The sequence below is a fragment of the Prionailurus bengalensis genome, chromosome C2 (assembly GCF_016509475.1).
Source record: "Prionailurus bengalensis isolate Pbe53 chromosome C2, Fcat_Pben_1.1_paternal_pri, whole genome shotgun sequence".
NCBI lineage: Eukaryota > Metazoa > Chordata > Mammalia > Carnivora > Felidae > Prionailurus > Prionailurus bengalensis.
In genome coordinates this window covers 95,889,436-95,904,810 of record NC_057350.1, presented here as the reverse complement: position 1 = coordinate 95,904,810, position 15,375 = coordinate 95,889,436, and the positions used below count along the sequence as shown (strand labels likewise).

General features: G+C 36.8%; 1 protein-coding gene and 1 non-coding gene across 3 annotated transcripts; one reads left to right on the top strand and one right to left on the bottom strand.

The window, feature by feature from the left end:
• Window positions 1-570: 570 nt before the first annotated feature.
• On the bottom strand, window positions 571-14,520 carry EIF5A2 (eukaryotic translation initiation factor 5A2). 2 transcript variants are annotated; one of them, XM_043594920.1, is made up of 5 exons: window positions 14,373-14,520; window positions 13,474-13,673; window positions 12,829-12,933; window positions 5,868-5,999; window positions 571-5,319 (listed from the first exon to the last, which is right to left on the bottom strand). In XM_043594920.1, the coding sequence occupies exons 2-5, from the start codon at window positions 13,636-13,638 to the stop codon at window positions 5,260-5,262; spliced, it is 462 nt and encodes a 153-aa protein (XP_043450855.1). In that variant the 5' UTR covers window positions 13,639-13,673; window positions 14,373-14,520; the 3' UTR covers window positions 571-5,259. The 2 variants fall into 2 exon arrangements, with proteins under 2 accessions (XP_043450855.1, XP_043450856.1); XM_043594921.1 differs by having other exon boundaries at window positions 5,912-5,999; window positions 14,373-14,507.
• On the top strand, window positions 6,299-6,441 carry LOC122492513. The gene has a single exon (XR_006299687.1). It is a non-coding gene; the product is annotated as a small nucleolar RNA SNORA67 (small nucleolar RNA).
• Window positions 14,521-15,375: the final 855 nt, after the last annotated feature.

Here is a 15,375-nt window from a genome sequence, read left to right as displayed (position 1 = left end):
GAATGCAAGGAAAAGGATGAAGATGGAAAGATGTTTTTACTCTTGTAATTACAGAATTTTGAATCATGGGGCTATTTTACATATTTTAAAACTATTAAAATTTTAAAATGAAAACAAAACTATACCTAAATCTGGAACTAAAATGTAAAAATTACCATTCCCAGCCATAAAGCTAGGGTACTGTCTAGTAAGGATCCAGAATATAAAAACACAGTAAAAATAAGTTAGATTTTCTTTTAACAGTGATCAACTCATAAATACATACTATTTTCTTTTATTTTCTAAAAAAGTTTTTGAATGTTTATTTATTTTTGAGAGAGAAAGAGACAGAGCACAAGCAGGGCAGGGGCAGAGAGAGGGAGACACAGAATCCGGAGCAGGCTCCAGGCTCCAAGCTCTGGGCACAGAGCCTGACGCGGGGCTTGAACCCACGAATCATAAGATCATGACCTGAGCTGAAGTCAGAAGCTTAACCGACTGAGCCACCCTGAGCCACCCAGGCATCCCCATACTATTTTCTAGCATAAAAATGGTTTTAGGAATGTATATGTACAACAATAGGGCAGGCTGTTAAGTTAACTTTATGTTTATTTAATATAGCTGATGAAGTTACCAGACAAATATATTTTAATGTAACAAAAAGTTATAATTGATGTATATCATCTACAATGTAAAGGATTTTAATAATTTAGTATACCCAAAGACATTTGAATTTTACCCATTTTTGAGATGTAAAATACACAATTATAATACTCATACTACATATCTTATAATTTTAAAGTTTTAGCTAAAACATGAGTCTCTGTAGATAAAAGCAAGAATTCTCCTGTACCTAAGACAAATAAAAATGTATTACTAATAAAGTGCCACTGGATTAGACAATGCCATTTCAACTATTTCCTTTTTGGAGAGGAGAACACAAGTACATAATAATATGGAACTAGCCATTTTCATTATACTAGCATAGAACTAGTAATGTGCATTGTATTTTGTAACAAGCACAAGAGTGCTCATTTATAGTAGGTATTAACCATAATAAAGAATTCCTTTCAAGAAAGATCACAATTATGACTTATGACAAGCTGTACAGTCATCACTGAATATAGTTTGGTGTCCAGAGTTTTTAAAAAATACCATCATGAACTAAGATGAACCTAAGTCTACCAATACCAAGAAATAGTTTTAGGGACTTCATATAAATAAAATAACCTCTCTCTCAATTGTAAAATAGGTTTCATCCAATTCTAAGGCGAGAGGAATAGTAGTGGTTGGTAAAGTTTGGCAACAAGTATGTTTCTAGCAGGTGAAAGAAAGCTCGATATGCATTGCTATAAGATGCCTCTTTCACACAAGGAAAACATGCTAATTAGATGTACATAGCACTTTTCAGGCACTTGACCTCACTTGGTAGTTAAGTTGATGTTCAGATGTATACTTAATGGAGAAACATTAAATTATATAGTGACTTCAAGTCATGTTCTCACAGAACATCTGTGTTCCATAAGCTAAATCCAAATGTTCCCGCTAAAATCAAATAATGATGCCATATATCCAGTTCAGAGAAAAAAAATTTAATAGATTAAAGTTAATAGATTGAATTTTCTCAATTTTAAGATTTTCCACAATAAATTTTTCATAAGCCTTTGTTGTCTAGTACTTGTCTGAATGCTAGGAGAAAAAAAGGCTTAAAAACTATAAAATATTATGCCTAAGTAAAGTTAGAAAATTTTCAACTGTTGATCAGTTCAATATAACATACGGTTTATGGAAATATGCTCAGAGTTTGCTCTTATACTGCTTAAGAGCCATATTTTCTCATAGCAAATTTGTTTGTGGTTCATATTATAGAATTCAGTATGTAAACATTTTCATGTACCCAAAGAGCATTATGAATTTTTGATCTGTTGTCCCTAGATATGTTTGAGAACCACTACCTATTTGTCTGGCTCTAAAAACTATCTTTGGGGTCCATGCCAAAGAATTGCTTTCAGATAGATCATTAAGGTTTGGGTTCTAAGATAAGACTACCAAAGTCTATTCTACAATGAAAACTATATGGCAAGATTTCAGTATAGATGTTATCAATGTTCCCATTTTGTTTTAATACTTAGGTTAAGTATTTTGATGTTAAGGATTTTTATTTGCATGTTATCATTGTATTACAATTTGGGAAAATTTGGCAATATACTTTCAGGCAGCTTTAAAATAATGCAACTTCAGCTCTTAGCACAAACAGCCCTGAGAACAATGCATTCAAATTACAGCTCAACTAGAAATAATCTAATTGAGAAACTTTAAAGTTACAAAAACAAATTCTGGAAAAGTTGTAAATTAAAAAAAAAAAAAGTCACAACATTTGAGGCACTACCAGACTACAGTACTTTTAAGAGTTGAAAGGACTTTGTAAAAAGAACAAACATACAAAGCTGGGTGTGCATATGCACACACTCCACATTGTGCTATAATGAAAAATTGTGTCCTCAAATTTTATAGCCTAAACATTTAATTATAGCATCTCCTATTAAAGATATCATGCTCCGGCTGCAGGAGAGTTTTGGTAATTGTTATAAAGCATTGGTACAGAATTTTGTACCATAAATGGTAACGGATTCAAGAGCTTGGTTAGCAACAATTTCAAGTGACAGACAGCCCTTGGAGGGGAGAATGAAACATCATAATTATGTTTATGACGCAAATGCTAAGTCAAAGTAGCAATGATTTGATCTATTTCAGAGGGTATTCAACTTTGTAGTAGCAAATAAGGTATAACAAAGTCTTCACAGTAGAAATAAAATATGTTGCTCTAGAAAGAAACAAATATTCCACTTGTTAATATTGTATACAAATTGGTGAAATGCCTGCCGACAAAAATGGTGTATCATCGTATAATCTATCAACATGACAGTCTACACTCTATACATGGTAACCTGTGATATTTAACATTTGCTACAAAAAAGTACAACAAATACTAGGAATCAACTTTTAATATTTCTGATGTCAAAAAGAATGAAGTTACTGCTGTTCTATGTTAAAAAATACGTTTACCTGCTTCCTTTTAATACAATTTATAAAGCTTTACTAAATGAAATATTTTGTTCTAGAGAAACATGTACTGACTTATGTGAAAATAAACAGTCCCATATCTTTAAAATCTATACTTATACTTATATATCAGAAGAGTATTTACATTTCATTATGGTACTTAAAATATTTATGCATAAATAGCTTTTGCCATCCAAGGTATGAAGATAGAGATGCATTATAATTCACATATGCTTACCTCACAACTGAAATGTATTTATGTGAAGTTTGACAAGTTAGGAACAACAAGGGCATGCTAATCCAGAATTAACAGTAAACCAGAACACTAGTATGGTTAACTGGGGTCATGTGAGTGAACAGCAAGCAGCACAGATTGAGAACTTCCTGGAATTCCTGTGGCTAACAATGCCAACCAGTAACAAGTAAAACACACAGAACAGACTACTAAAACACTAGAGCAGTATGAAGTAGATACTTAGATGGAATACTGGAAAGAATTTAGCCTAATTTCTAATTGTGCTTCAGATGGGCAAAAGCTAAGATGTTACGCTAAAATGGTTAACTATAACCTCTATATTTCTTGTGCTTTAGAATTCTCCTTGCATTTCTCTTAAGTATCCTGTTTTCCTCTCCAAATGGGTTTGCTGAGGCCTATACAAGATTTAAAAATGTGCACAAATTAAGTAACTAAACCTTTGGGATCTTCTGTTCCTAATACTATTTTCAGTATCGCTTCTCGGCCTTTTGGCTAAGATCAAGTGCCTAATACTATTTTTAGTTACTGATTAGATCGGTTACAGCATCATATATGTTTTCCTCCAGATGATAGGAACAAAGGTCTTTCAGAGGTCAAGGCATGATGAGAATGGTCTCATAATCAGTCTTAGAGAATGATTACTGAAGTAGTGATTTTGTTCTAAGTTTAATTTCAATATAATGATTGTTTTTAAGTCAAAGGTCCTTGCAAACCCTGTGACAGTGTCTAGAATCCCGGAAATAAGATATACGAAGAGAAATGTAGCTGAGTCACCTAAAACACTTTTTAAAATTATTCAGTTTTTAGAATTCTTTCCTAGTTATGTTTCACACTGGTAACCGAATTAAGTACATAACAATCAGAAAAAAATATATGTACTTCTCAAAGTAAGAAAAATAATCATCACAGAAAGTAACTCTTGCTCCATGATGCACTTTCAATTCACTTTAGAAAAAGTGCACATAAATTTAACAAATATTCCAAATCAATTTAAAGAATATCCAGTTTTGCTGGACAACTAAATATTTTAATGCCAAAAAATGTACTTAAAAATGGTTGGAAAGGAGGGACTACTATAAATACCAACAATTTATTCAACATATTGATAAAGAGCACTGCATAGCATCCTATAAAGCAGGTCACTCCTTTAAATACAGAGAGAGAACAAAAAGCAAAAACATAACTAGAAAGAAACTTTCTATTTTTATGCCAGTTACACAGGCCTCAAGTAAAAACCTATAGCTCTAACCAATCCCCTTTGCCACTGTCCCCTGTAGACTCCTCCTTTGTAATCTGACTTGCTAATAACAGTCAATCTATAGTTCAATGTCTGTCAACTATGAGCAGGTAGCAAAATCACTACATATAAGGTTATGTTTAGTCTTGCAACAATTTGGCAAAGGAAAGTATGACTGAGGTAATACAGGTGGCTGCACATGCCTACTAAGAAAACTGACACTTTTTGATAACATGATTTTTGGTTAAGGATTTGTGCTTGCCACACACAGGCTGAAACTGGGACAATTCCAATCCATAATCAACTCATTCTATATTAGGTCTGAAATTAATGCAGAACAATTCAACTTAAATGTGGTACTTTGATACCACTAGATGCTACATTGTCTGATTTTAAGCCCTGGTTTATCTATCAACTAAAATTCAGGAATGATTTGCTCAGACAAATCATATCTGCTGAAGCCATCTTATCTATTTCTTGTACTCACTGAAAACCACAGGAAAGTTATAGGAAAGACACCTACAAAATTAAAAAAAAAAAAAAAAGAATTACAAACTTGATGATTTTAAATTACCAATTGCCTACAAAACTGAGTACAATTTCAAAACAATTTAAAAAAATGAGGTGGCTTATGAAGGCCATAGCTTTGGTGACAACTTAGACCCAAACTTTAGATCTGTGGTTGATCCAGACCTAACATTTTGCTCATGCCTGATGTTCCCATTTATTTGCAGGGCTTTATGGCTACAGCATATTCTTCACTCATTGCACACATAACAGACACCTAGAAGGGAAAAATGCAGGCAAAAAGTTATTCAGAAGGCAATACATACATAAGATATGTTATTATATACTGGGTATTTGTGGATATTTTATACATGCTGACTTTGGAAAGAGGTATTCCAAGACCAGATAATCTACTTTCTTTATAGTTTTCCAAAGTAAAATTTCTCAAACTGTGGTTTTTAAGGTGACTTCCAGGAAACAGGAAGAATAAGAGCTATGAATGTCTCAATACTTATCAGATGTCATACTTCTGAGAGTCATAGCAAAGACAAAGAGTAAATCACCTTCACGCTTTAGTATTCCCATACCATCTTTTCTTATCTTTCATAGCTCAGGTGCTGGTCTTCAAAACAAATTTGGGGTTGGCAATGTCTGCTTAGCAAAAAGTGAACTTTGATACTTTCTTTGGTAATGGACCTCTCGGGGTATCATGGGAAAACCGTCTCATAGAGCAGTATTTAAAAACTACATTTCATATTTGCCATTTTTTGCTAACTAGTTTATGCCACAGTTCTTATAAAAAGCAATCTCCCCTTAGGTCTTTACCTGTACATCTTCACCTGCATTGTATTTTCCTTCTATTTCTTTACCTAGTTCACCTTCTGGCAGCTTAAGATCCTCACGAACTTCACCGGTTTCTGTCAGCAGGGATAAGTAACCATCCTGAATACATATCAGCTATTAAAAGAAATTATATCATTTGCAGTGATTAGATTATATCACTTTGTAATATTTACATAGTTAAGTTGCAATCCACATTAATTTGTACAAGTACACAGTAATACGTTAATATATTCTGAGCTTAAATAATGCTAAACATACAAAACCATAAAAGATGTATAGACTAAAAGTATAAGTTCACTCCTTCCTGCACACCATGTCCCCCCAACTCTCTCTCTCTCTCTCTAATATGCCCTGAAGCATTTATGTGTATGTGCACAATACAAATATAGTTGCTTTAGAAAAAATAAATGAGAATCCAAGGTGATTCCGTCTACATGGGGTCTGCTCATGTCCCTCTTCAGGAAATTAGTAACTTGGAAAAAAATCTGACATGTCTTAGGTTGTTGGAGGGAAGGGGATGTTTGTTTCCTTTGCCTTCCTTTGGCTGCCTACACGTATACTTCAACCCTTTCTGGATAGGTTGCGTCTTCTTAAGCCCTTGACCTAGATCAGAGGCATTGATACACATCAGGTTTCTTTAGTCATCAACTATGACCTTCCCACCAACAGGGGAAACTATCCATAGAGTTGGTCCTGGTGGACGATTTGGCCATAAGGGTGTGGCCCTTAACATGGTGACAGAAGAAGACAGGAGGACTCTTTGAGATATTGAGACCTTCCACAGATCCTCAATTGAGGAGATGCTCGTCAATGTCGCTGACCTCATCTGAAGGACTGTCCTGTTACCTAGCCCTATCCAGGATTCAGGCCCTGGGAGCTGAAGAGGAGCAGGAGTGGGGAGGGAAGGGAGCCATGGGATAGACATCTTGTCAGGTTTTTTTCTTTTCTTTGAATCAATGTCACTTTTTGTGTCAAAAAAACATAAATGGGATATTACAGGTATTTTTCAGCAAGTTGTTTTCACTTAACAGTATGTCTTAGAAATCTTTCCAAATTGGAAACTATAGGCCTACCTCCGTCTCTTTAACTACTTCACAGCTGCATAAATAGATTGTAACTGATTTAACTGTTTTCCATGATTACAATGTGTTTTATAATTTGATTATGAACAAAATTCTGTAGAAAACTTCTGGTGTCCAGTTTACCTATTAACATTAGATTTTTTTTAAAGACAAACATTTGCTTGTTGATGACATTAATGAAACAAACCCAGTCTAACCTACAAAGAGACACAGTTTTGATATTGCTGATTTTTTTTTATTACAGGAATGATGAAATAGCCAGGCTGTACTTATTTATTCTAAAAGCATATACAGTATGTCTAGATTTCTTTAAGTTTATTTAAATTTTAGTTAATGTATAGTGTAGTACTGGTTTCAGTAGAATTCAGTGATTTATCACTTAAATACAACACACAGTGCTCATCACAAGTGCCCTCCTTGATGCCCTTCACCCATCCAGCCCATCTCCCACCCCCTTCCATCAGTCCTCAGTCTCTTCTCTCCCCCCCACTGCCTTCCCATATCTGTTTTGTTTCTGAAATTCCACATATAAGTGACTACTGGGGGGAATGCAAACTGGTACAGCCACTTCCACTCTGGAGAACAGTATGGAGTCTCCTCAAAAAAACAAAAATAGAACTATCCTGCCATCCAGCAACAGGTGCCTAGACTTCTAACAGATTTTATAAAAGGCAATTGTTCGGAATACCAGATGCTAACATTGACAAACACAAAAGGAGTTGAAGATTTGGTCCTTACTCCCCTTTACTGCTTTGTGTTACTGTTTGTAACACAAACCTACCATAGAGGTAGATTTCAAAGCTCCTCTCTATGGCACTACCAAATCTGGCTATGGCTTCCCACAGATATCTCATCAGATTTCAGCTTTTGCACACGTCTAAAACCTCAAAAACAAAAAGCATCCTCTAAGCAACTACAAATCCTTTTAATTCATCTTTACATCACTCAAACATTTGTGAGGTAGTTGGGAGAGGAGTGGGAAACAAGGAGGTTGAGGCAGAAGTGTAGTTTTTTTAATTGTACCAATCTTTGTATACACTACAAAGTGATCACCAAAATAAGTCTAGTTACCATCCATCACCATACAATTGACCTCCTTTACCCATTTCACTCATTCTCCAATCCCCTTCATCTCTAAAAACCAACCACCAATCTGCTCTATAAGTTTTGTTTTGTTTTTGTTCATTTGTTTTTTACATTCCACATAGAAGTGAAATCATACAGTATTTCTTTTTCTCTCTCTGACTTATTTCTCTTAGCATAATATCTTCAAGTTCCATCCAGGTTGTTGCAAATGTCAACATTTCCTTTTTTTCATGACAAAGTAGTAATCAGTTGTATATGTATACCACATCTTCTTTATTCCTTTATCCATTAATGGACATTTAGGCAGTTTCCATATCTTGGCTACTGTAAACAATGCTGCAATGAACATCTGGGTGCATATAGCTTTTGAAATTAGTGTTTTCATACCCGAAAGTGGTATAGCTGGATCATTATGATAGTTCTACTTTTATTTTTTGAGGAACCTCCATACTGTTTTATGTAGTGACTATACCAATTTAAATTCCCACCAACAGTCCAAGAAGTTCCTTTTTCTCCAGATCTTTTCCATTAATTGTCACTTTTTGTCTTTTTGATAATAACCATTCTAACATGTATGAAATGATATCTCATTGTGGTTTTGATTTGAATTTCCCTGTTAATTAGTGATGTCGAATATCTTCTCAGGTACCTGTTGGCCATCTGTGTATCTTCTTTGGAAAAGTTTGTTTTGATCCTCTGCCCATTTTTTAATCAAATTGCTTGGGGTTTTTTTTTTTGTTGTTGTTTTTTGGTTTTTTGTTTTTTTGTGTTTTTTTGCTATTGAGTTCTTTATATATTTTGGACATTAACCCCTTATCAGATATATGATTTGCAAATATTTTCTCCCATTCAGTAGGTTGCCTTTTCATCTTGTTGATGGTTTCCTTTGCTGTACAGAAGCATTTTAGTTTGATGTAGTCCCACTCACTTATTTTTGCTTTTGCTGCCTTTGCTTTTGGTGTCAGAACCAAAAATGTAATGCCAAGACCAATGTCAAGAAGCTTACCACAAATGTTTTCTTCTAGTTTTGTGGTTTCAGGAATTATATTCAAGTCTTTAACCAATTTTGAGTTAATTTTTGTATATGGTGTAAGATAATCTAGTTTTATTCTTTTGCATGTGGCTGTCCAGTTTTTCCAACATCATTTATTATATAATTCTAAATAGCCACAGGCTTACAAGGCAGAATCTTTTTGATTTTGGCTCTTTTAGCAATTCCCTGAAGTAGAACTTGTCTATTTCGAGAATTAAAGGTTCCCACTGCCATTAGTGACTGAAACATAAAAGTCAAATAATACTACTGATACTTTGATATTTATTTATATAATGGTGGTATTTTATTTTTAAAGAGTTAAGAATTCATCAGTTAAACTGCGGGATGAAATATAAAGCATTTCAAATAAAATATGTATAGACATTATAAAATATCTAGTAAAACAACATTTTAAAAAATTAAACATCTTATTAAAATAAATTGCTATATGAAATAAAATTAAAATTTTGAAAAATAAAACTGTAGAAAAATAAAATTAAATAATGAAAATTATTTGATCTTCTTACACAAATTATTTTTAAAATTTCAGATATACAGTAAAGTTACAAAAATAATACATCAAAATCCCATATTTTTCCCCTTGATTCACCCATTAACATTTAACCGCATGTGCATTTATGTATATATGAATACATAAAATACATAGAATATACATTCTTGTTCTTTTCTTCTTTTTACTAAACCATTTGAGTATGTTTCAAAAATCATGATTCTTTAGCAAGAAAGACAAATTTTTTTTCTTTCCCAAAAAAGACAAATTCTTATATAACCAACTTATTTTTTTTAATTAGGAAATGTAATATTGCTAAAATATTATTTAATATGTAGTCCATATACAAATTTATCAATTGTTCCAATATTGTCTTTGATAGAAACTATTTCCTCCCAACTCCAGGTTCATACCTTGTACATATTTGGCATGGATACGTGCATGAAGACCACCACAGCACAATAAATATAACTGAAAAGGCCCACAGAGCTAAATTTTTTAAATGAACAGAAATAAGTATTACATGGTGACTTGATAACAAAGGGGTATGATCACTGAGTACTTACGATGCAAGGCACTGTTCTAAGTATTAACTAACTAAACCTCCCGTGAGGTTTACTATTCTTATCTTCACTTTATAAATAATGAAAAAAGGCAAGAGGTTAAATAACTTGCCAACCAAGGTCACGTGATTAGTAAGTGTTAAAGTAAGGATTCGGACCCAGCCTATCTGGCATGAGTCATTCTCTTATCCATGATCCAGTACAGACTACATACCAAAGGCTGACACTAGGATGAGGAAAGTGAAGCACTTGTTCTGAGTGCAAAATTTAAGGTGGCACCAAAAAAACTCATCAGTGATCACATATTTTAAAACTAAAATTAATACAAAAATTCCATGATGAACAAAGTATCAAAATTTTAAATAAAGACAAAATTTGAACTACTGATTTTTCCTTTTAGGTGGCTTAGTCGGTTAAATGTCCCACTTCTGATTTCGGCTCAGGTCATGATCTCACTGTTCATGGGATGAAACCCTGAGTCAGGCTCTGTGCTGATATCACAGAGCCTGCTTGGGATTCTCTCTCTCTCTCTTTCTCAAAATAAATAAACTTAAAAAAAAAAAAATTTGTGCTCTAGGCAAGGGCATCACTTACCTCATTCCCCTTACCCTGGTCTGGGTCCTGCTGTGTCCCCAAATAAAACCCAAACTAAATTTTCCTTTATGTTAAATCTGGAGCTCCAATCAATGATTGACTAATTTTTTTAAATATTTATTTATTTTTGAGAGAGAGGGGGAGAGAGATAGAGACGGAGAGATTGTGTGTGCATGGGGGAGCGGCAGAGAGAGAGAGGGAGAGAATCCGAAGCAGGCTCCCAGCCATTAGCACAGAGCCCCGACGGTGAGATCATGACCTGAGCCGAAATCAAGAGTCAGATGCTTAACCGACTGAAAAGACTTAAAGGAAAAATTTGGTTTGGGTTTTATTTGGGGATACAGCATGGCCTAGACTAAGGTAAAGGGAACGAAGTAAGTGAGCCTTTGCCTAGAGCACAATATTTTTTTACAATTAGTCAATCACCCAGGTGCCCCAATGATTGACTAATTTGATCATGGTAGTAATTATATGAATTACTGATACTGTCTTTCTGAAACACTCAAAGGCAAAAGCATTCTATGTTGAATGCGTATTAATGTATATAATGAATATTGAATATTCAAAGCATTCACATGTTAAGGATAAAAAAACAGAAATCCATTTTTGGCAAAAGAAAAGTCTATGCTTAGCCTTAGCTGCACTATCCTTACTTCAATGAATAATCACATATGCATTTAACAAATGTTTATTGAGCACCCACTATAAGCCATGTCTAAATTAGGTGCTCCAAGCATAATGGAATGATTAAATGGAATTTTTATACAGGAAAAGGGGGAGCAGAAAAGGACTACTTTTTGGTACATATCTACTTATGAGGTAATTACGGTATACATTTTCTCATTTAATCCTCACATTATCCTTCCTTTGTAGATGGGAAGACTGAGTCTCAGAGAGATTGTATAATTTGTCCAAGGTTGTCCAGCTAGAAAGTGGCAGAACTAGATCCAAACCCAAATTTGCCTGATTAAAAAAAAAAAAAAGCCCATACGCTATTATTATAATAAGACAATTCAAATGTCTACAAAGACTCCAAGGAAACCTAGAAAATATTTATAAATGGGAAAATGAAAATATAAAACTTACTAGATTAAAACTATGTAAAAATACGTTTACATTATGTGTGAATAAAGAGTAAAAGGAAGTCATATGGGAATTGCAGCTGAAGGTAACATGCTCTAAAAATTACATAATACAATGTAAGATATAGCAAGAAGTCAGTTTAAAATGAATTTAAAAAATCTAGGTATCACACTTGTATTTTTCACTGTGTAAAATATAACAGAAAAGAGTTCTGTATATGGTATGCTTGTCACTGAGATTGAAGAGTTACAAGAGAGACTTTAGTTATGATTAATCTGAGCTCCCACATCCTATGAGGTCAATGGTTTGGTTACCATCAATTCTCCCAAACCAACAAAATGTTATCATTACACATGACCTATCCAAATATATAATTGGAACTAAAACTTGGAAGTTTATACCTATAATTTAACAAAAGGTCACAGCATGGTCACTGAATGTAAATAAAACAATTACATAGTTTTGTATTTTCTTTACTATATGCAGTGGCCAGGTACTTGATCTTTTATATTAATGGCTTTCGGCTGACTTCCCTATTTAAGAATACCAAATTCTAACTCACATTCATTAATACACAAACTTGGTTGGTGGAACATGAATCCCAAAGACTTCATAAAGTCTTAGGTTTGAGAAGTGAAAAGAAATAAAATACCAGGGAGGGAGTTACCTACATTTGAAATAGTTTACAACAAAGAGCAGTTTTACCAAACATTGGACTTATTCAGTCACAAAATGCAGTCACTTGATCTGAGGAACAATAAGACATGTTCAACTTTTTAAAAATTCAAAATGTTAAAAAAATAGCAAATTAGCAATAATTATAGATAAGGTACAAGTGTTAAATATCACTATTTTTAGGATAAGTGGTGCCTAATATTTGGTTAGAAAAACCTACAAAACTACTCCCAGGTTTTGTTAAATTACAGTTAACAGTAGAATGTATTTGCAACTTTAAGAAACAACCAGCATTTTACAGGAAATTGGTACTCACTTGATAATCATTTCTCTTAATATTTGGAACATCCATGTTGTGAGTGGAGGGACAAATATCTTCATATTTTTTGCCCGTGAAAATATCAATTCCAACAAGGTGAACCTAGCAGAAAAGGGAGAACAGGAAACCTGTTTAATCTTTGCCAAGTATATCACTCATTACATACACAAGAGCACAATACCAAAGCTGATTATGACAGATTCTTTCTCCTTCCAAGGTCATCTTATTTTATTTTCTTAAAAAAAAAAAAAAAAGTAGTGGTCATTGACTTGAGAAGCAGTGAACCAAACTAAACAGTATCATGACATATCCAGACCCAATATCATATATAGTCCAGTAATTCAATTATAAGATGCATAAGAAAAATGAAGTTATGTTAGAACACGTTTTCTCATCTGAATAGATTATTCTAAGTCACTAGGATTTCAGGAAAGTTTCATTTCCCAGTTAAATGAAACATTATAAGGGCCCCAAAAGGAAATGCTATATTTCAGTATGCAAAGCAATAGCTGGTCACCCGGTAACTGTGGGGAGAAAAAATTGTGATTATTACAAAGTTATAAATATGGAAATCTCATGTTCCGCACTGTAATTCAAATGATTAAAACCCCAACGCAAAGAGAGACCTGGAAGGGCACTTACCTTGGCATGACCGTGCTTTCCAGTTTTGGAAGTTGACATCTCCACTATTTTGCATGGTCGTCCTTTGAGAACCACGAAGCCGTTTTTGCGCAGGGCCGAGCACTGCATTGGGTAAGTGCTGGAAGCCCCAGCATCTCCAGTAGTGAAATCAATTTCATCCGCCATGGTGGGCTGGGGAGATGCTAGCTTTTCCCAGGGAACTACACAAAAAGTTTGTGTTTGCTTTTTAACAACGGGAACGCAGGCAGGGAAACATCACATTTCGGACAGGTTACGTACCAAACATCATGGATCTATTATTTTTTCATTTATAGAACACCCACAAAAGAATAGGGGGCACTTCTAACTCCGGCCTCTACAAACTTTTCCATCCATTGGTGGGGAGGTAGGGAGGGAGGTCGCAGATGAGCTCCTAGCGGGTGGGGGATACCCGCCCTGGGCACTCACCGGCGCGGGGAGCAGCAAATCTTGGCCCCCGTCGTCCCACCGCAGGAGAAACCGGCGACCTTCCCGCACAGCGCCGCGCCGCGCCACCCGGCCCTCCGCCGCCGCCCTTATGCTCACTGCGGGGGACCCAGCCCAGGCCGCACATCCCCGACAAGGATGGGGATAACAGGACCTGGTCAACAGCACCTGGCCCCCAGGCAGCAGGCGTGCACCCCGCCCTCCAGCCTGCGGCGCCGTCGCCCCGGCCTCTCAGGCGCCCCCTTGTCCTGCCGGCATCCTTGGCTCGGCCCGGCCCGGCCCCGCAAGGGCCTGAGCCCTGGCGGGTCCCGCGCTCTCCTCCGTTCCCCCATCCATCCTTCCTCCTTCCCTAGTTTTGGACTCGGCTCCGGTCGCCTTCTCCGGCCCTGCCTCGCTCCGGTCCCGGCCCTACCAGCTTTTCCCCATGTCTTCACCTTTCAGCAGGGAAAGAGCTCCTTTTGCCTGCGCACCGGCGCCGGTCCCCTACAGCTGCGGCGGCGGCAGCGGTGGCGGCCCCGGCAGTTCCAAGAGACGGGGCGGGGCCGCCACACTTTCCACACCCCGGCCTCCCCGCCCTTTCCCGCCCCCACCACAGCCCCACTTCCGGGATAGGTCCCGGCGCGTCACAGGCACCGCCCTCTCGGGCTACCATTGGCTACAATGTTCACGAGGTCCCGCCCAGTCACGTGAAGAGCGCCCTGGCAACCCCACGTGCTGCGGATTAGTGCACTTCCGGCGTGAGGAGCACTTTTTGGAGTCCGATTGCTGAGGGTGAACTGAAAGGCAAGGAAACTTGCTACCTCAAACTTTTATGTTGGTTGCACTCGGGTCCAAGTTGAAGTTAACAGGAGCCAAACCACGCGTTCTGTGGCCCCTGCCATCGGGTGCGTGGTGGTTGTCACGTGACAGTTGTCAGGCCCTGTGAGGGACACGGATTCAACGGGTGCCCTGCGTGGTTGTGGGAGGAGATTTGGGGTCGAACTTCTGGCTCAGGTTGATGGTCGAAACCACATTTGGCTCCTCAAGGAAGAGCCCAAGTGCAGTATTTTATTACCGGCTCTAGCCTGTCGGCTCACAGGGGACCCTGGCCATCCGTGATGAGGTTCTGGCAGTGACTGCCACTGGGTGCCTGGGCAGGGTCAGCAGTGCCTTCTGGGGTGGGAACTCCTGAGACATCTGCGACCCAGATAACAGCAGTGAAATGACCCAGCTCATTCTTCACACTAGGCTGTTACAGAGTTGTGAAGGTGAATGGTGAATGCCTACCTCCTTCCTTCGTCATGGTCCCATCCAGAAACTCAGACCAGTCCAGTTCTGAGAAACTCGGCTCTTCTTTCCTCTTGGCATTGGTATTTGAGTTTGAGGTATGTTCAAACCTCAGTAGAGCTGTTGGGTTGTCTTCAAAATAGACCAGGAGCCAATAGAGACTTGACTAGG